This window comes from Vombatus ursinus, unplaced genomic scaffold (assembly GCF_900497805.2).
Source record: "Vombatus ursinus unplaced genomic scaffold, bare-nosed wombat genome assembly UNPS02014924.1, whole genome shotgun sequence".
Taxonomy (NCBI): Eukaryota; Metazoa; Chordata; class Mammalia; order Diprotodontia; family Vombatidae; genus Vombatus; species Vombatus ursinus.
In genome coordinates this window covers 6,336,305-6,352,245 of record NW_020954702.1, presented here as the reverse complement: position 1 = coordinate 6,352,245, position 15,941 = coordinate 6,336,305, and the positions used below count along the sequence as shown (strand labels likewise).

General features: G+C 37.8%; 1 protein-coding gene across 3 annotated transcripts in view; it reads left to right on the top strand.

Moving 5' to 3' along the window:
* The window catches only part of PDE9A (phosphodiesterase 9A), a 168,973-nt gene that overhangs the window by 115,103 nt on the left and 37,929 nt on the right, over positions 1-15,941 (top strand). For all 3 annotated transcript variants that reach the window (XM_027843673.1, XM_027843674.1, XM_027843671.1), the window contains 2 exons: positions 1,785-1,866; positions 8,783-8,857. In XM_027843673.1, the coding sequence (XP_027699474.1) occupies positions 1,785-1,866; positions 8,783-8,857 (157 nt within the window). The remainder of the gene's footprint in view (positions 1-1,784; positions 1,867-8,782; positions 8,858-15,941) is intronic.

The window sequence follows — 15,941 nt, the reverse complement described above, 5'->3', positions numbered from 1 at the left end:
CACTCCCTAACATATGTACTCAGCATATCTCACCAAAACCATTCTCCATGCTCCATCAAAGCACAAAAACCCATCTACAGCCTTGTGCTTTGGGTGTCTGACAGTACTCCCAGCCCCTGCCTTTCCCTTAGCATTTTGTTACAACAAATAGAGAACTTTAACCTCTGTCCATCCACCTGTGTAGGAAGAGAGATACAGGTGGGAAGCAACCATGCTTTACTTGGTGTGGCCCTTGGTTAGGGAACCCCAAAATAGCAGAAACTGTTCCCAGAACACCTTGCCCCAGACCCGCAAAAAAGGACAGATAGTGACATAGCCCAATCAGAGACCTGCGAAACAGAGGAAGACTTGGGGAAGGACCAGTATACAGGGCTATCCCCAGTTTGAAAGCACTGCAACTGCCATCCAGCTGGTACTTGTCCTGTCCCCCTAGAAGTGTCTTTTAAGAGGGACTGAGGCCCGTGAAATGTTTCCCAATGTAGGAGAGGCCAAAACAGCTTTGAAGTCCAGCCCTGGGGTAATGAACCCTCTCGTTCTGTAACTTAGTCCCACAAAATACTTTTGATTCACTTGTAGAGGTTATTTGAGGTTTTAGTCCATGGTTTTTCAGGCCTACTCATCCTCTTGTTATTTTTCCTGTTTCTTAAAATTCTGCCTTCATCTTTATCCCCTTGTATTTTAAGAAAGCAATCTCTTGATGGTCCCTATGTTAAAATTTCTTATTTTTTTAAATAGATGTTTTCTTTTTTTTAGTTCTTTTCTTTAAATAGTCTCTAGAGACGGAGAAATTTGTTTTGTAATGTGCTCTCCTTGATAGTTGTATTTATTTAACTTTCTTGTGTTTCTGTTGTTTGCAAGTCAAATAATTTGCTCCCATTTGGCTTTTTTTTTTTCAGGAATGCTTCAAATACTTTTGTTGAATATCCATCTTTTTTATTGTTGATTAGGCTTAGATTTGCAGGATATGCCATTTGGGGTTGCATATTGAGTTCCTTTGCTTTTAAGAATTTATCTTCCCAGGGGTAGCTAGGTGGCGCGGTAGATAGGGCTCTGGCCTTGGAGTCAGAAGGACCTGAGTTCAAATCCAACCTCAGATACATGACCCTTACTGTGTGACCCTGGGCAAGTCACTTAACCCCAATTGCCTCACCAAAAAAAAAAAAAAAAGGATATCTTCCTAACCCCTTCTCTGGTTTCTGTTGGGTGCTGAATAGTCTTGATTTATTTTAATTTCCTTTCCTTTTCTTGCAGAATTCATTGTTTGTCACTAGAATTGTTAAATTTATCCATTATGTGTCTTAATGTTTGAAGCATATTATTTTTCTGGAGGTGATCTGTGGATTCCCCCTCCCTTTCTGCTTTCCACTGCTAGAATCTAAATCAAATCAATGCAGCCATTGCTACTTGAAAAAATGTATCACTCTACTCTTTTATGTCTCCTCTTTTTGTCCGTATAACTTTCTCTTTTTACCCTATAATTTTACAAACTGCAATAACACACTCTGGGATCCACTTCCCTATTTGTGTTATGTCCTATAAACTCCTTGAGGGCAGGGGCTATCTTCAATTGTATTTTTGTATTTCAGAGCTCAGTACAAGGCTTGGCCCATGGTTTAATAAATGCTTTTTTTAAAAAAAATTCATTCATTCTTGTTCAGGTATGTGTTGGATTAAATGATCTCTAAGGTCCTGTTCAGCCCTAAGATTCTACAAGTGGATTCAATAAACTTTATGAATGCAGATCTGCAGAAACAATGATAAGATAGATCTTTTCCTATTTTTAGGACAACCTGTCCCTGTAAGTATAGTTTTTTGGATAACAACAGGAAGTTGATGCCACAGAGAGATGTCCCAGCCTATCCAAAGGTAAGATATAAAACTCTAGCCAAGGAAAGAATAAGCAAGCCTATTTTCATGTGGTCCTTAGGCATTCTGATACTTTGTCATGATATAAAGGTGATCTCGTATTCTTGAAGTTTATATGAGTGGATCATAAGTTCTGCCAGGTTCTACCACACTTTATTATCAAGACAATAAACTGTGTCAGCTTTCTAAGGAAATATGGAAAGGCACATCACACATAGGTCATGAATTCTTTGTCCGCAGTAATGTGTGAAAAGAAGAAAAATACAAAATGTCCTTCAGCATTATGTGCACCTTTGGTTTCTATAGCCATGCTGAGAGAGTAGCAGAAAAGGGAGTAGAACATGCTGAAAGGCAGTTTTTCATCCATCTATATTCATTAACTTAACTACTGGTACTCTCAATGTAAAATTCTTGTTTATTGACTGGATATACTACTGAAAGAACAGAGGCATGCTCAGCACATTTCCTTGGGATGCGTGTAGCGCATGGTGCATGCATAAAATCCATTTGCTGTAAGCACATCAATGCATGCAATCAAACCTTATTGGCTATTCAAAAATAAAAACATCAACACTTCTAGAGACAATCTGATTTCCTAAAGGTCCTGTCAAATGTGTTATACTGGTGCTCATGACAAGCCTCCCAGCAAGAAGCTCTATGTCTCCCTCTGAGGTGACATTCTAGCAAGTCTCTGTCAATCAACACTAGACAGCTCTCAGATAAACAGAGGGATATTCAAAACTCTAAGGGCAATGATCACAAGATTCTATCTTAGTGACAAGAAATGAACTGATGCCTGGGGCCTCTGGTAGTTTTTATGGTTCTGGTTCATAACCTAAGTGTTATCCTCAGCTCCTCATTATCTCTTACCTCACATATTCTTTGTAGCCAAGGCCTGTCAACTTTACCTTTGCAACATCTCTCAAACATGTCCCCTTCTCTCCTCTGAAAATGCCACCACCATGGAACAGGCCCTTATCTCCATAAGTCTCACCTATTGCAACAGCCTTCTGGTTGGTCTGTCTGCCACAAGTTTCTCTCCACTCTAATACATCCCCCATTCAGCCACTAAAGTGATTCTCCTAAAGTACCAGTCCAACCATGTTGCCTCCTTACTCAATAAACTCCATTGGCTCCCAATATTTGTAAAGTGCTCAGTATAGTATTTGACATATAATAATTGCTATGTAAATAATAGTTACTATCAGCAGCAGCGTCACTGTAAGGAAAAAATTCAAAATCCTCTGTTTGGCCTTCAGTGCCCTTCATAACCTATTCCTACCTCTCCCCTACCTTTCCAGTCTTCTCACATTTTATACTCTCTACCCATATATACCCTTCAATCCAGTGGCACTGGCCTCCTGACTGTTCCATGAATAAGACACTCCAACTCTCTGCTCCAAGCATTTTCTCTGGCCTATCCCCATGCCTGGAGTGTTCTCCCTTCCTCATCTCTGCCTCCTGGATTCCTTCATATCCCAACTAAAATCCCACTTTCTACAGGAAGCCTTTCTTAGTCATTCTTAATCATAGTGCCTTCCCTGTTAATGATTTCCTATTTATCCTGTATATAGCTTGTTTGTACATATTTATTTGTTTGTTGTCTCTCTATTAGATTGTGAGCTCCTCAAGGGCAAGGACTGTCTTATACCTTTCTTTGTATCCTCAGAACTTAACACATATTGAGTACCTTTCTATTCTCCCTTCTGGGATAATCTACACATAAGTCAAATCTAAGCTTTAATAAAATTTTCCCTGGGATCCCAGGATGGAAGCGTAAAGAGCAAAAGAGAAAGGAAGTCTAACCTTTATTTTAGATGCTCAGGCTCCCCTATGACTGAAATGGGCATCACTGGTCCAGAGCAAAAGGGCCCCTTAGTGGAGGGGTAGAGGGGCACAGGACCCCAGATCTGTAGTCCCAGCAGTGGGTTTAATTGTTCAACACACATTGAAAACGAATTTAAACATCATTCCTATTACACTCTACAAGGAGGTAAAGACTCCTGGGAAACATAAGTATTTCACCTTGGATTTGTACCATCCAAGCAACAGCTCAAGGAACATGTCTTCTGATCAGCCACGTAAGCAGCTCATTCTTCTAGCTGTGACACTCTTCTTCTAAGAAGAGTGTAGTTTCAGGTTATACCTCCTATTTCATAACCAGTAAATTCAATAACCAAAGACCTAAGAAATTCACAAAGCAGTGTGCTGGAAATATCCATTTCTCAAAATTGTTTGCTAACTTGTCTTCAGGGAAAGAAACACAAAGCAGATATTTGAGTTCCCGTATCAGGCTCACCTACACAACACAAATTCTCACTACATTGTGCATGCATCCATTGCTGCTACTGGGGAGAGTGAGTAGAAAGAAGCTCCCTGCCAGGAGTATGATAGTAAATGTTTTACAATAGAACCTCCGAAAATTGTATGCAAGATATACTTTTAAGTTTAGTCTGCATTATTAACATTTTAGCCTTCATTTTCTTGTCTAGATGATCAACAAAACAATAAATAAAGCCCTGATTTGTGGCATTTGCTGATTTCCAATCAGGTCACAGTGAAAATTTAATAATCAGCTCTTGGTTTGAGCTGGCTCCAGCATACCCCTCACCTTCCCTCGCCTATTAGAAAGCCCAAGGGAGCGCTGGCATTGGCTATGCCCCAACAAAGAGGCTGCCTTGGGAAGAAAAATAAACATTCTTTAATACCAACATCATGAGCATCTCTCCCCGGCTCAGTTACCAGTCCTTTTATGCATACTTCCTTTGTCAAAGGGATCAAGATTCCAACCTGGAGTCTTTAGTTGTATATACCTTTAGCAAGGAACCAGAGCATATATTGGCATAGCCAGGCCCAAGATACCAAAAAGGAACTTTTGGCTAAGCATTCCCATCTCAAAGGAGCCAAAACATGTATATCCTTCTCCATAAAGCCAAAATATACATACCCAGTTCCATGCTCTAATCCAATCCCTTGCTGCATCTATAAATCTTTATGAGTGTAATCTAGCTATGATCAAGATCCCCTTTGATGCAGCTATGAGAATGGAGCAGGTATACTTTCATAGAACTCTACAGCAGATTTTGTCTTTACAGACACACATTTGACCGAAAAAATTCAAAGATTGCAAGATTCCACTGTGCTTATTGTTCGTAGGCTATAAGAAAGCATTTGATTCAGCAGAACCAAAAGCCACCTTATCAGCTCTCTTCTAACAAGGTGTCTCCCATGAATGTGTAAAAATAATATATGATTCACTAAAAGATACAACAAAAGAAATGTCTAATTTGATCTAATTAGATATATTCCTAACTATGATTCAAGCAAGGTACAAGATGGAGAGATATACATTTGCATACATATACGTATATAAGTGTATATGTGTGTGTGTATATATACATACACACATGTGTGTGTGCATTTGGGTCAAACAATATGTAATAGTCAATAAACTGAGTCCAAAATTGAATCAGAGGAGAAATTCAGACTGAATTACATTTGGGAGCATGCCAAGGTGCTTTTAAAGCCCCTCAAATATCTCATAGGAATAGAAGTTTTTAACAGCAGTTGTTAACACCAATATTTCTCCAGCGAGACGTAGCACGCTGCAATGGAAAAAGAGCCGGCCTTACAATCGTGAAGACGTAGGTGCAATTGCCATCCTTGGAGTACATATTGGCTATGTAACTTTGGACAAACTACTTAATTCTCAGTGACCTCAAGCAACTCTTCAAAATGATACGTTGAAGAGCAGGCACCAATCTGCATTGGTCAAGGGAGTTTCCTCATTGAGAATTCCCTATACCTAGGAAATCACAGAATCAGTTTCCACACAAAAAAAATTCAGTCTCACTATGAGGCTTTAAAACATGGAATACCTTAGTCTCTGAAGAATTAAAGTTTCAGGTTCCTGAAAGGGAAATGGAGAGGCAAATGGTAGGCTTGAGTGAAATGTAGTATTTTACCAATGAAGAATTCCACAGAAGATGGGAGGTAAAATATTACAGAAATGTAGCCCTGGAAAATGAGATGGGCTGGTCATGTAGCCCACTGGTATCAATAAAATAGCAAGATAGAAGGTCCCCAACATATCGAAAATACCTTCTATGAAGAATGCCTGGGAGTATATAAACATATATACGTAGAGAAGTACATGGCAGCACAAAAACATGTATACAAAAATTACACAGGATGATAAGACTAGTGGCTTATGATCTGCACCATTGGAGGGAGTATCCATTTATAATAGTAATAGCTAACATTTATGCAGTGTTTACTATGTGCCAGGCACTGTGCTAAGCACTTTACAATTATCATTTCATTTGATCTTCAAAATAACCCTGAGAGATAGGTGATATTATTATCCTCATTTAATAGATGACAAAACTAAGGCAAATGTGTCAAGTGACTTACCCAGGGTCACACAGCCATTAAGTGTCTGAGGCTGTATGTAAACTCAAGTCTTTATGACTCCAGGACTAGTACTCTCTCCATTGTACCCTAGCTACTGCAGATGAATCCAGAACCATTAAAGTATTGAAAAAGTCTTTATATGGCACAGAATTCCTCATGGTCTTGTTCTTCTTTAAATTATGTAGTCTATCTAGTAGATTTTTTTTTTGCTTTTTGGTGAGGTAATTGGGGTCAAATGACTTGCCCAAGGTCACACAGCTAGTAAGTATCAAGTGTCTGAGGCCAGATTTGAACTCAGGTCCTCCTGACTCCAAGGTCAGAGCTGTATACACTGTACCACCTAGCTGCCCCCGTAGGTGGTACATATTTAAAACAATAGTAATCACACTTTATTATCCCCATTTTATAGATGTGAAAATTATTTTCTGAAGTTATATGCTCAGGCACATAGAAATGCTTTCATTACAAGTATTATTAACCTCTTTTTACAGATGAGGACAGGCAGCTAGGTGGTACAATGGATAGAGTGCCAGGTATGGAGTCAGCAAGACTCATCTAGCCTCAGATACTTATTAGCTATGAGACCCTAGGCAAGTCATTGAACACTGTTTGCCTTAGTTTTCTCATCTAAAATGAGATAGAAAAGGAAATGGCAAACTACTCCGGTATCTTTGCCAAGAAAACTCCAAAAGGGGTCACAAAGAGTCAAACATGACTGACAAACAACTGAACTGAACAGATGAGGACACTGAGCCATAGGGAAGTTAAGTGACTCATTCTTAATCATACAGATAGTAAATGCCAGCATGAGGACCTGAACCCTGGTCTTTTGATTCAATATACTTTCCAGTATGCAGCAAAAGTAATGGACTGGGTATCAAATAGAGTCTCTCCTGACTCCAAGTCTATCATATTTCATATTACGCTGTTCTGTAACCATGTATATAGTATAACATAGAGAAAGTAAAGAGCATGGAGTCAGAAGACCTGGGTTCTAGTCCTGGCTCTTCCATTTACTGGTTGTGTGACTAAGAACAAATCACTTCCTTTCTGTGCCTCATTGTCCTCATTTATAAAAGAAGAATTTCAAGGTTGGATCTCTGCTTCATAAAAATAACTTTGGCATCTGTGTGGAGGATGAATTGGGGTAAGGGGAGAGTTGGTACAGGAGACCAATTAGTAAGCTGTTGCAACAATTTGTGTAGGAGGTGATGAGGGCTTGAACTAAGGGCTAGTAGCTGTGTAAGTAAAGAGAAGGGGTCGGATGCAAGAGATATGGTACGGATCAAAAGAGTAAGATATATTAACTGAAGATATATATATAGTGTGAAGGAGAGTAAGGAGTCAAGGACAATGCCAAGGTAATAAACCTGATTTACTAAAATAATGTGGTACCCTTGACAAAAATAAAAAAGATTGGAAGAGTGATGCGTATGGGGGGAGGAAGGTAATGAGTTCTGTTTGGGACATTTTGAGTTTGAGATGTCTATGGGATATAAGTTTGAAATGTTCAATAGAAAGTTAGTGATGGTGGGCTGAAGCTTGGGGAGAGACTAAGGATATATCCACTTAGCTAAAAACTATGTATGTGTGTGTGTGTGTGTGTGTATACACACACAGACTAGCTAATTTATAAATACAAATATGTACATAGACATATGTGTGTATATTTGTGAGTCATCTGATAATTAAAACCATAAGAGCTGACAAGGTCACTAAAGGTGCAAAAGCCCTTTGATTTCATGTAATCAAATTTTAATTTTTAATTTTTACTTTTTACTATTTTCTCTTCTGTGATCACCTCTCTGCCTTGTTTGGCTAAGAACTCTCCCATTGTCATATGTATTCTGGTTCTCTTCTTAGTTTTTATGATGTGACCTTTAATATTCTGATTGCACATTGCTTTTGAGAATTTTGTGGTGAGATGTTGGTTGAAACCTAGTTTCTGTCGAACTGGTTTCCCAATAATTCTTATAGAATAGGGATTATTTCCAAGATAATGTATGTTCTGGTGTTTATTAAACACTGTTTTGCTGAATTAAATTGGTTTTGATTCATCCTTACCTGGTCTGTTCCACTAATCAATATCTATTTCTTAATCATTACATAATTGTTTTAATGACTACCGCTTTATATAATTTGAAGCCTGGAAGTGTTATTTACCCATTATTCCTTCCCTTTTTTTTTTCATATTTTCCCCTGAGGTTCTAGACCTTTTGTTGCTCCAAATGAATTTTATTATTTTGTCTGGTTATTTTCATAAGTATCCCTTTGCTTTTTTTATTAATATAGCAATAAAATCATAAATGTATTTAAGCATTGTCGTTTTTACTATATTGGCATGTCCCAGCCATAAGCATTAACTATCTCTCCAGTTACTTCAGTGATCCTTTCTCTCTTTTTTTCTTTTTTGATCCTTTATTTCTTTAAAATGCTTTGTAATTGACTCTAGATAGCTTGAATGGGAGTACAGACACAAATAACACTGAATCTTCTTCTTCAGTACATGCTTTCTCAAGAGACCATAGACGCTCTCAGGAAGCCCACGTTTGATGTCTGGCTGTGGGAGCCCAATGAGGTGAGTGAACTGCCGATGTGTGCTTTATGCTTAACAGCCTCAGTTGGTCACATCAAAACAGAGTCCTGAGCAAAGCTTATTTCCTCATCTAATCCTAGATACCTAATGAAGAATACAAAAAAGATAGTTCTATGAAATATTAACTTGACCTACCCCCACCTCTTTTATTTTTTCAATTTCCAGCCTTCTAGTTTAAGTTATATACTTCATAACAAACAGTAGTTTGAGAATCACAGATGAGGAAATAAAATCTAGTGCAATCGTTAAAAAATGGATTTATATAGCATAACTGGGCAACTAGGTGGTGCAATGGATAGTGTCAGGCCTAAAGTCAGATCCATCTTCCTGAGTTCAAATCCAGCCTTGGATACTTACTAGCTCTGTGACCCTGGGCAAGTCACTTAACTCTGTTTGCCTCAGTTTCCTCATCTGTAAAATGAGCTAGAGAAGGAAATGGCAAACCACTCCAGGATCTTTGCCAAGAAAACCCTAAATGGGGCCACAAAGAGTAGAACATGACTGAAAACGACTGAACAAAAACAACAACATAGCATCATTACTTTAAACATGCAAAAAGTAGGATCTTGAAACTGAGGAATTTAGTAACAATGCTAGCATTACACAATACATTTCTCCCCTAACTTTTCTTATAATTAATTTGTGTATAATTATATATGTACATATTATCTCTCCAATAGAATATAAACTAGTTGAGGGCAGAGACTGTTTCATATTCGTGTTTCGATCCCTAGTGCCTAGCCCAGTGTCTGACAAATAGTAGGTGCATCATAAATGCTTGATTGATGATTGATTGGTTGGTGTTGAACAAAATAAGTATTCTTTTCCTCAACGGTTAGGTTGCTTTAACATATTCCTTAGAGTAAAAAAAGGTTATGCTATGATACTGCACAGAAATGACATCACCCCTACATGCTTCGAGGAGACTAACAAGCAGCAGTGGAAATCTGGGATATAACACATATGAAAGATCAATGGAATTTGAGTCATTTTCTGCAACATGACTTAAAAAATGTCCCCTTTTAATCTGCTCAGTGGGCAAACTTCTGTCAAGTCTAAAATTGACAAGAAATAGTAACAAAACTTATGTGAGGAAACCCTTCCTCTGTTTCAAGGAGAACAGTTTTGTTTTGTTTTGTTTTGTTTTTTTGATTGATTGATTGATTCCCAGGCAGGGAAAATTCTGAGGACCGTCCTCTATGGAGTGATGAAGACTGTGTCCAATGATAGAGATAGATTTTGCTTAGGGGGTGGTTTAGGCTTTATCTGGTCCAAAGACAGTGACTAGACAAGAGTGCAAATGACATCTGCAGTGCCCTTCTACAAGAAACTACAGAAAGTGTTACGCCAGGCAACACTTGCTGGAGGCACTGCCAAATTAGAGAAGTTATAATAAAATGCAGGGCTTGGAGCCACTGGGGACTATGGGAGCTTTAGGAGGATCGGTGTTAGAATAGAAAACAGCGTCTGATGTGACGAGCCAGGAATCAAGAGCAATGAATTTGCTTATTCAGGACTGCAAATGACTGGGAACTGACTTCAGTTTTTAGGAGAAAATGGTCATTGAAAGGTTTTCTGTTTGTTTTACAGGGGTTCTGTTTTATTTTCTTTCGTGTTTCAATTTAAAAGTTCTTTTTAAAAGAAAAAAAAAAGAAAATATCCTTTTTTGATGTAGCCTTGGTTTCACAGACCTAGAGAGACTCAACTAGATGTGATATCAGAGTTTACCAGGTGGTGATGTGTGTGGAACTTGGATTTCTGGGACAATATTTTGGAGTCATCTAGGAGAGAGAAGCCTGAGGCCAGAAGGAGCAGCCATTCTCATTCCCTACTATTTGGAAGAAAAGGTAGCCAGGGTCAAGTGAGGCACTGTATCTCTAGATGCCAACTCCCCTGCCCCTTCCTCTATGATTTCATAAGCTCTGCTTGCAAAGGATGGGAATCAGAAACTGAGAAGTGACCTTTCATCTTCTGGCTAAGACCTGATGAAGCACTCATGGTGAAACTGTAGATCTACCAAAAGAAAATCTGTATTTCCTCTCACTTGTCTATTAAAAAACAAATCAGTTCAAAGCTAATATTTCCATTAAGCTTATGGATGACTTCTCCCTTTGGGAGAGAGCCAACCTCAGAAGGGGAAACAAATTTTGTCTCAGTAGCTGGCAGCACAAATCACCAGCTTCATTTCCAAACAAACTCTCCACTGCTCTCCCCCATTTTGCTAATTGCTATTTCATCGATATTTTATTCCCTGCCCTCTTTATATAAAAGAACATTTGGTAAACATTAAATCCTTGTCTAGGGTGATTAATGTTAGTATCTGTAGAGATTTGGAGAGAGTTTTGGATCTCTGTAGGACAGGAGACATGTCCCCACTTTAGGAAGGCTGGGGAAATCTGTCACTGAGTCTATTTTGAATCCTCAAATGCAGTGGAGGCACATTGAAATCTTGCCTCTTGGCAGACGCAAATTTCCATGAACAAGATATCTATCTATCTATCCATCTATCTATCCATCTATCTATCATCTACCTATCATTGTAAATACATGTATGTGTGCATGTATATGTGTATTCACAGATGTACATACTGGTAGCATCAGGAGTGATATCAATTTGCTATGTATGTATGTGTGCATGTAAGTATGTATGTATACATATATCAGTATGTACATATATACACACAGCAATTTAGTATCACTCCTGGTCCAATTTGAGATTAGATTTTGAGGCAAAAATAAGCCAAGCTCGAGAAAAAGGAATCTGCATGGGAAACTTCCTGCTACAAGGAAAACTTGCTTTAAATCCTTTATATGCTTTGCAGGTTGAAGAGAGCTTGTGCCCAGAGTACGAGCTCTAGTATCGAACCCTGTTCCTGCCTGCCACTGCTCTCATCAAGATTACTGGTGGGAAATACTTAAAAGGAAATACACCCCCTACCAACCTCCCTATATATTCCATCCTCTTGAAGTGTTACATGTGTAGCATGATTATCATGTGTTTTATTATTGTTTTTCCTGGTTATTTAATGACCATGATCTCCCACCGCAAATAAAAAAAAATCACCTGAAAATGAAAACTAAACATGGTTTTTCTTCTTTTCTAAACCTATAAAATTCCAGAGAACATTCTGATTATAAATTATTGTAAATTAGGAGTGGAACCAGCAGGCATGAGGTAATATATGTCTGGCTCATGAAAATGAAAGCAAAATTGGTACAAACTCATATGTCCCTGATCAAAACTCTTCCTGGGCTGTTCTAAAGTTGGTGGCAATGACACTTTATATTTATATTTATATTCATATTTATATTTATTCTCTTTATAAATATAGAAAATGGAATGCCAAATTCATTCATCCCATAGGGTAAGGTCTGTCCTTTGGAGTCTCTAAAATAGACTGTTTTTCCAGCGTCTCAACACAAAAGTCTCCAAAAATCCTTAGTCTTTGTACAAAAGAAAGCACATATATAGCCAGTTTTACTCCAAAATACATATTTGAGAATATGGGTACTTTTAAAAACCAATTTTTCTACAGTATGGAAAATTAATTATTAAAACATAAAAACCAACACATAGTAGTTTTTTTCTAACTCTCAGAGAGGAAGAACCATAGCACAGATTTAAAGAAAGGAATTCTAAATGCACAGCAATTGCAGGCTAGATCAAAGCCATGATCATAAATACGCAAAAAGAGTATGCTTTGGGTGGAGCAGAAGTCAAATCTTCATAGAAAGGTCCTTTGAGATAGGACTGTTCTACTTAAGAAACTTCAGCAGTATGAGAGTTTTGACTTGCAAAGGATAGTAATGCTTATTAGGTCTCTAGGAGAAAGTAATCAGCAAGTAAACATTCATCATTGTTATTTTGTCCTTATTTTATGGATCTGTGATCTATGTGGGTCTCCCTGCAACAATGCAGATCATAATCCCTCCTCACTTCATCCTATGTAATTCTTGATTCTCCCATAAATCTTCTGCAGGGGCTCCCCAGTTTGTAGGAGCATTCATCTAGCTCTCTTGCCATTTCAGGGATAAAAATGGGACTTATATTATAGGTTACCTATCAAGTTATTCATTACTGTTGTTACATGACTGATTCACCACATTTTCCAATCATGTTTATTTTATAATATCTTTAAAAACCTCTTCTCCTGAACATTTCTTCATTGTTAAAGTGCTGTACTTTACACACTAGGTATCTATCTCTCCATTATCCTTTGGGTGCAACTAGAATTATTTGGAAACTGTGATAATCTAGACTTTACAGCCATACATCAACACTAGAAGAGTATAAGTATTTAACAATTGGACCCTGATTGCAAGAAGAAATCTGAAGTTATTAAAAGTACTTCAAAATTTTCCAATAGCAACCCAGGCAGGTTTCTTCCTCTTATTCAATTCTGAACTCATTGTCCATCTGCAGTATCTATCTAAAATACATGTGCCATTGAATCAGCTCCATAGCTTTCCATCCATCTGTGTATCATGGACAATAGGTACTTCTCTTGGATTTTCAATAAGGTCCTACTCCAATGCTTCAACGTAGTATAGAAATAATCTTGAGTTCTCAAAGGTTATGCCAACCAAACAGAAGAAGCTCTATCAGATTTTGCCATGCTAGAAAAAAATTATATCATGTTCCCACTGACAGGCTGTATCTTCATTCCACAGACCAATCTAGATAAGTATAGAGAAGCTAATTACTGAGAGACTGGACAGTAGTTGATAAATCCTTTGGCCATGGGAGTTGACCACAAAAAAAAAGTCCCTTATTAAGCTAATAAGCCCCTTAATCAATTTGATAAGATGACAGGAAATGAATATTCATTAGAATGGCACTTCCCATAGAAGTAAATGTGCTCCTTGGCACCTTACTGGGAAAACACAGGAAACTCCTCTCATTATCTCCCAGCAATTGAGGTTGCATTCAGGGGAACTGTTCCTTCCCTATGGTCTACAAAAGTGAGCCTGGGAATGACTCAGACCTCTTTTTGACTCATATTATCTCCTTTATACTTCCAAATCAGAGTACAGCAAGGGGTAAAAAAGAATTTTCCAGCCATCCACAAAAGTAGTAATAGCAATATGTATAAGAAAAGCATATCAAAAGCCTAAGAGGGAAATTCTAGGACCTTCGGTCCTTGGCCACCTTCTTCTATCTTTTGGTTTCTTTTTCTGATGGTAGGTCAGAGACTGAACTTACCTAAATATATACTTGCTACGTCCATGACATGGCGGTAGTAGAACTTTACACACTAGGTATCTATGTCTCCATTATCCTTTGGGTGCAACTAGAATTATTTGGAAATTGTGATAATCTAGACTTTACAGCCATACAGCAACCCCCACTTAGTAAGAACCCCCAAAGAAACACATGGCAAAGGTAGACATGTTTATGTATGGCCTGCTTGTAGAAGTCTCTGTTGCACATGGCCTGAGGGGAAATATCCTGAAATTGGATTTTCCCACCTTTCAAGACCACTTTATGGGTAATCCCAAAATCAAGAGTTACCCAGTCTAAGTATTCCTGAAATCAAGTGTTTAGGCACTGGCCTCCTTGAGAGCTAGCCTTTATGTAGCTTTGTAATGCTTGGTGAGAGAAGATAGTCCACATAGCTCAGTGGGCAACAGGATGAAGACTTCAACTTCATGAACAATGCTAGTAAGTTGCTTAGATGGTACAAATCTGAGTTGAAGGAGGGTCTCTAATAGCCCCCAAAATATGTTAACTTCTCAGGTAGAGCTTAATGGATTTTAATTTTATGTATTTGTTCATTGATTCCCGTGGGTCCTTGGTGCCTTATCCATTTTCCATGGGAGCAAAAATAAATAATACCTGATGCCCATAGTGTATATTAAGTGCCTTTGCGGAAGATGGGGGCCCTGTTACCCACATTGGGGGAAACTGAGACACAACCTATGCTCATTTTATTTTGGAGTTACAAAATGGAATAAGAACAATGAGTCAAAAAAGAAACTTACTAACTACATGACCATGGGCAAGTCATTTAACCTCTTTGTACCTCAGTTTCCACATCTGTAAAATGAAGGGGCTAAGTAGCTAAGATCTCTTCCAGTTCTAAATCAATGAACCTATCATTCTATGATTGATAACCCAGTTGTTCACTGTTGTAGCATTATTAAAAGTTAAATAAAAAAAGTTTGTAACAGCAGATTTGTGGTTAAGTTGTTTGAAAGGCTCTAAATAAGCCACGCAGCGTACTTGTAATCAATTTACCATTGGCTATAAAAGTGTTTGCAGTTCTTTTTCATTTTTATTCTGTTGTCCTTCAATTTTTATCTTTAAATGACCCAGGGATGACTTTCTTAGTTGGATCTCTTGGCAGATTTCTTTATACTGGTGGTTTTATTCTCCACTTTTTTGTTGTTGTTTACATTTTATGAGACAATGGTGTTTATAATCTTCAATTATCCTTCTGACTAAGATTATACAAAAGAGTTCATATTCCAAACTGATACTGTTCTTGTCTGCCATATCTCTCTGTTTGGCAGGTAAGTCAAATGTTTGCTGACTAAGGCACTTTTCAGGGTTTTTCCGTCTTCTCATGATTTACAATTCCCATAAATTTCTACATAAAATTATTACAGTCTGTGTCTTTACCTTTTTCTATCTATATTCCATTTTTCATCATCAATATCTCATTTAAATAGGTCGGCATGGAGTTTTAAAAGTTGCACATGTTTAAAGTCACATATTTTCTCATTATTATTTGAACTCTTTTTCCTGACTCTAAGACTAGTGCTAAAATCATCTTGATCTTAGTAATTTGAGGAAGCCTGAGTGGTAATAAGCATAAAATTTTAATTATAAGACTTTATCTGATAATTATAATGTGGAAAGAGTATATTAAATTAATCATTTGCAAAGCTTACCTTTTTGATGTTAAGTCCATGCCTTTGGACATTATTTTGCTCTAAAGAAGCAATATGAGTCCTAATAGAAAGAGCACTGGATAAGTCAGGAGACCCGAGTGCCAGCTCTGACTATGGCACTAACTTGATCTATTTACCTTAGACAAATACTTAAGTCACTGGGCAGATGAAG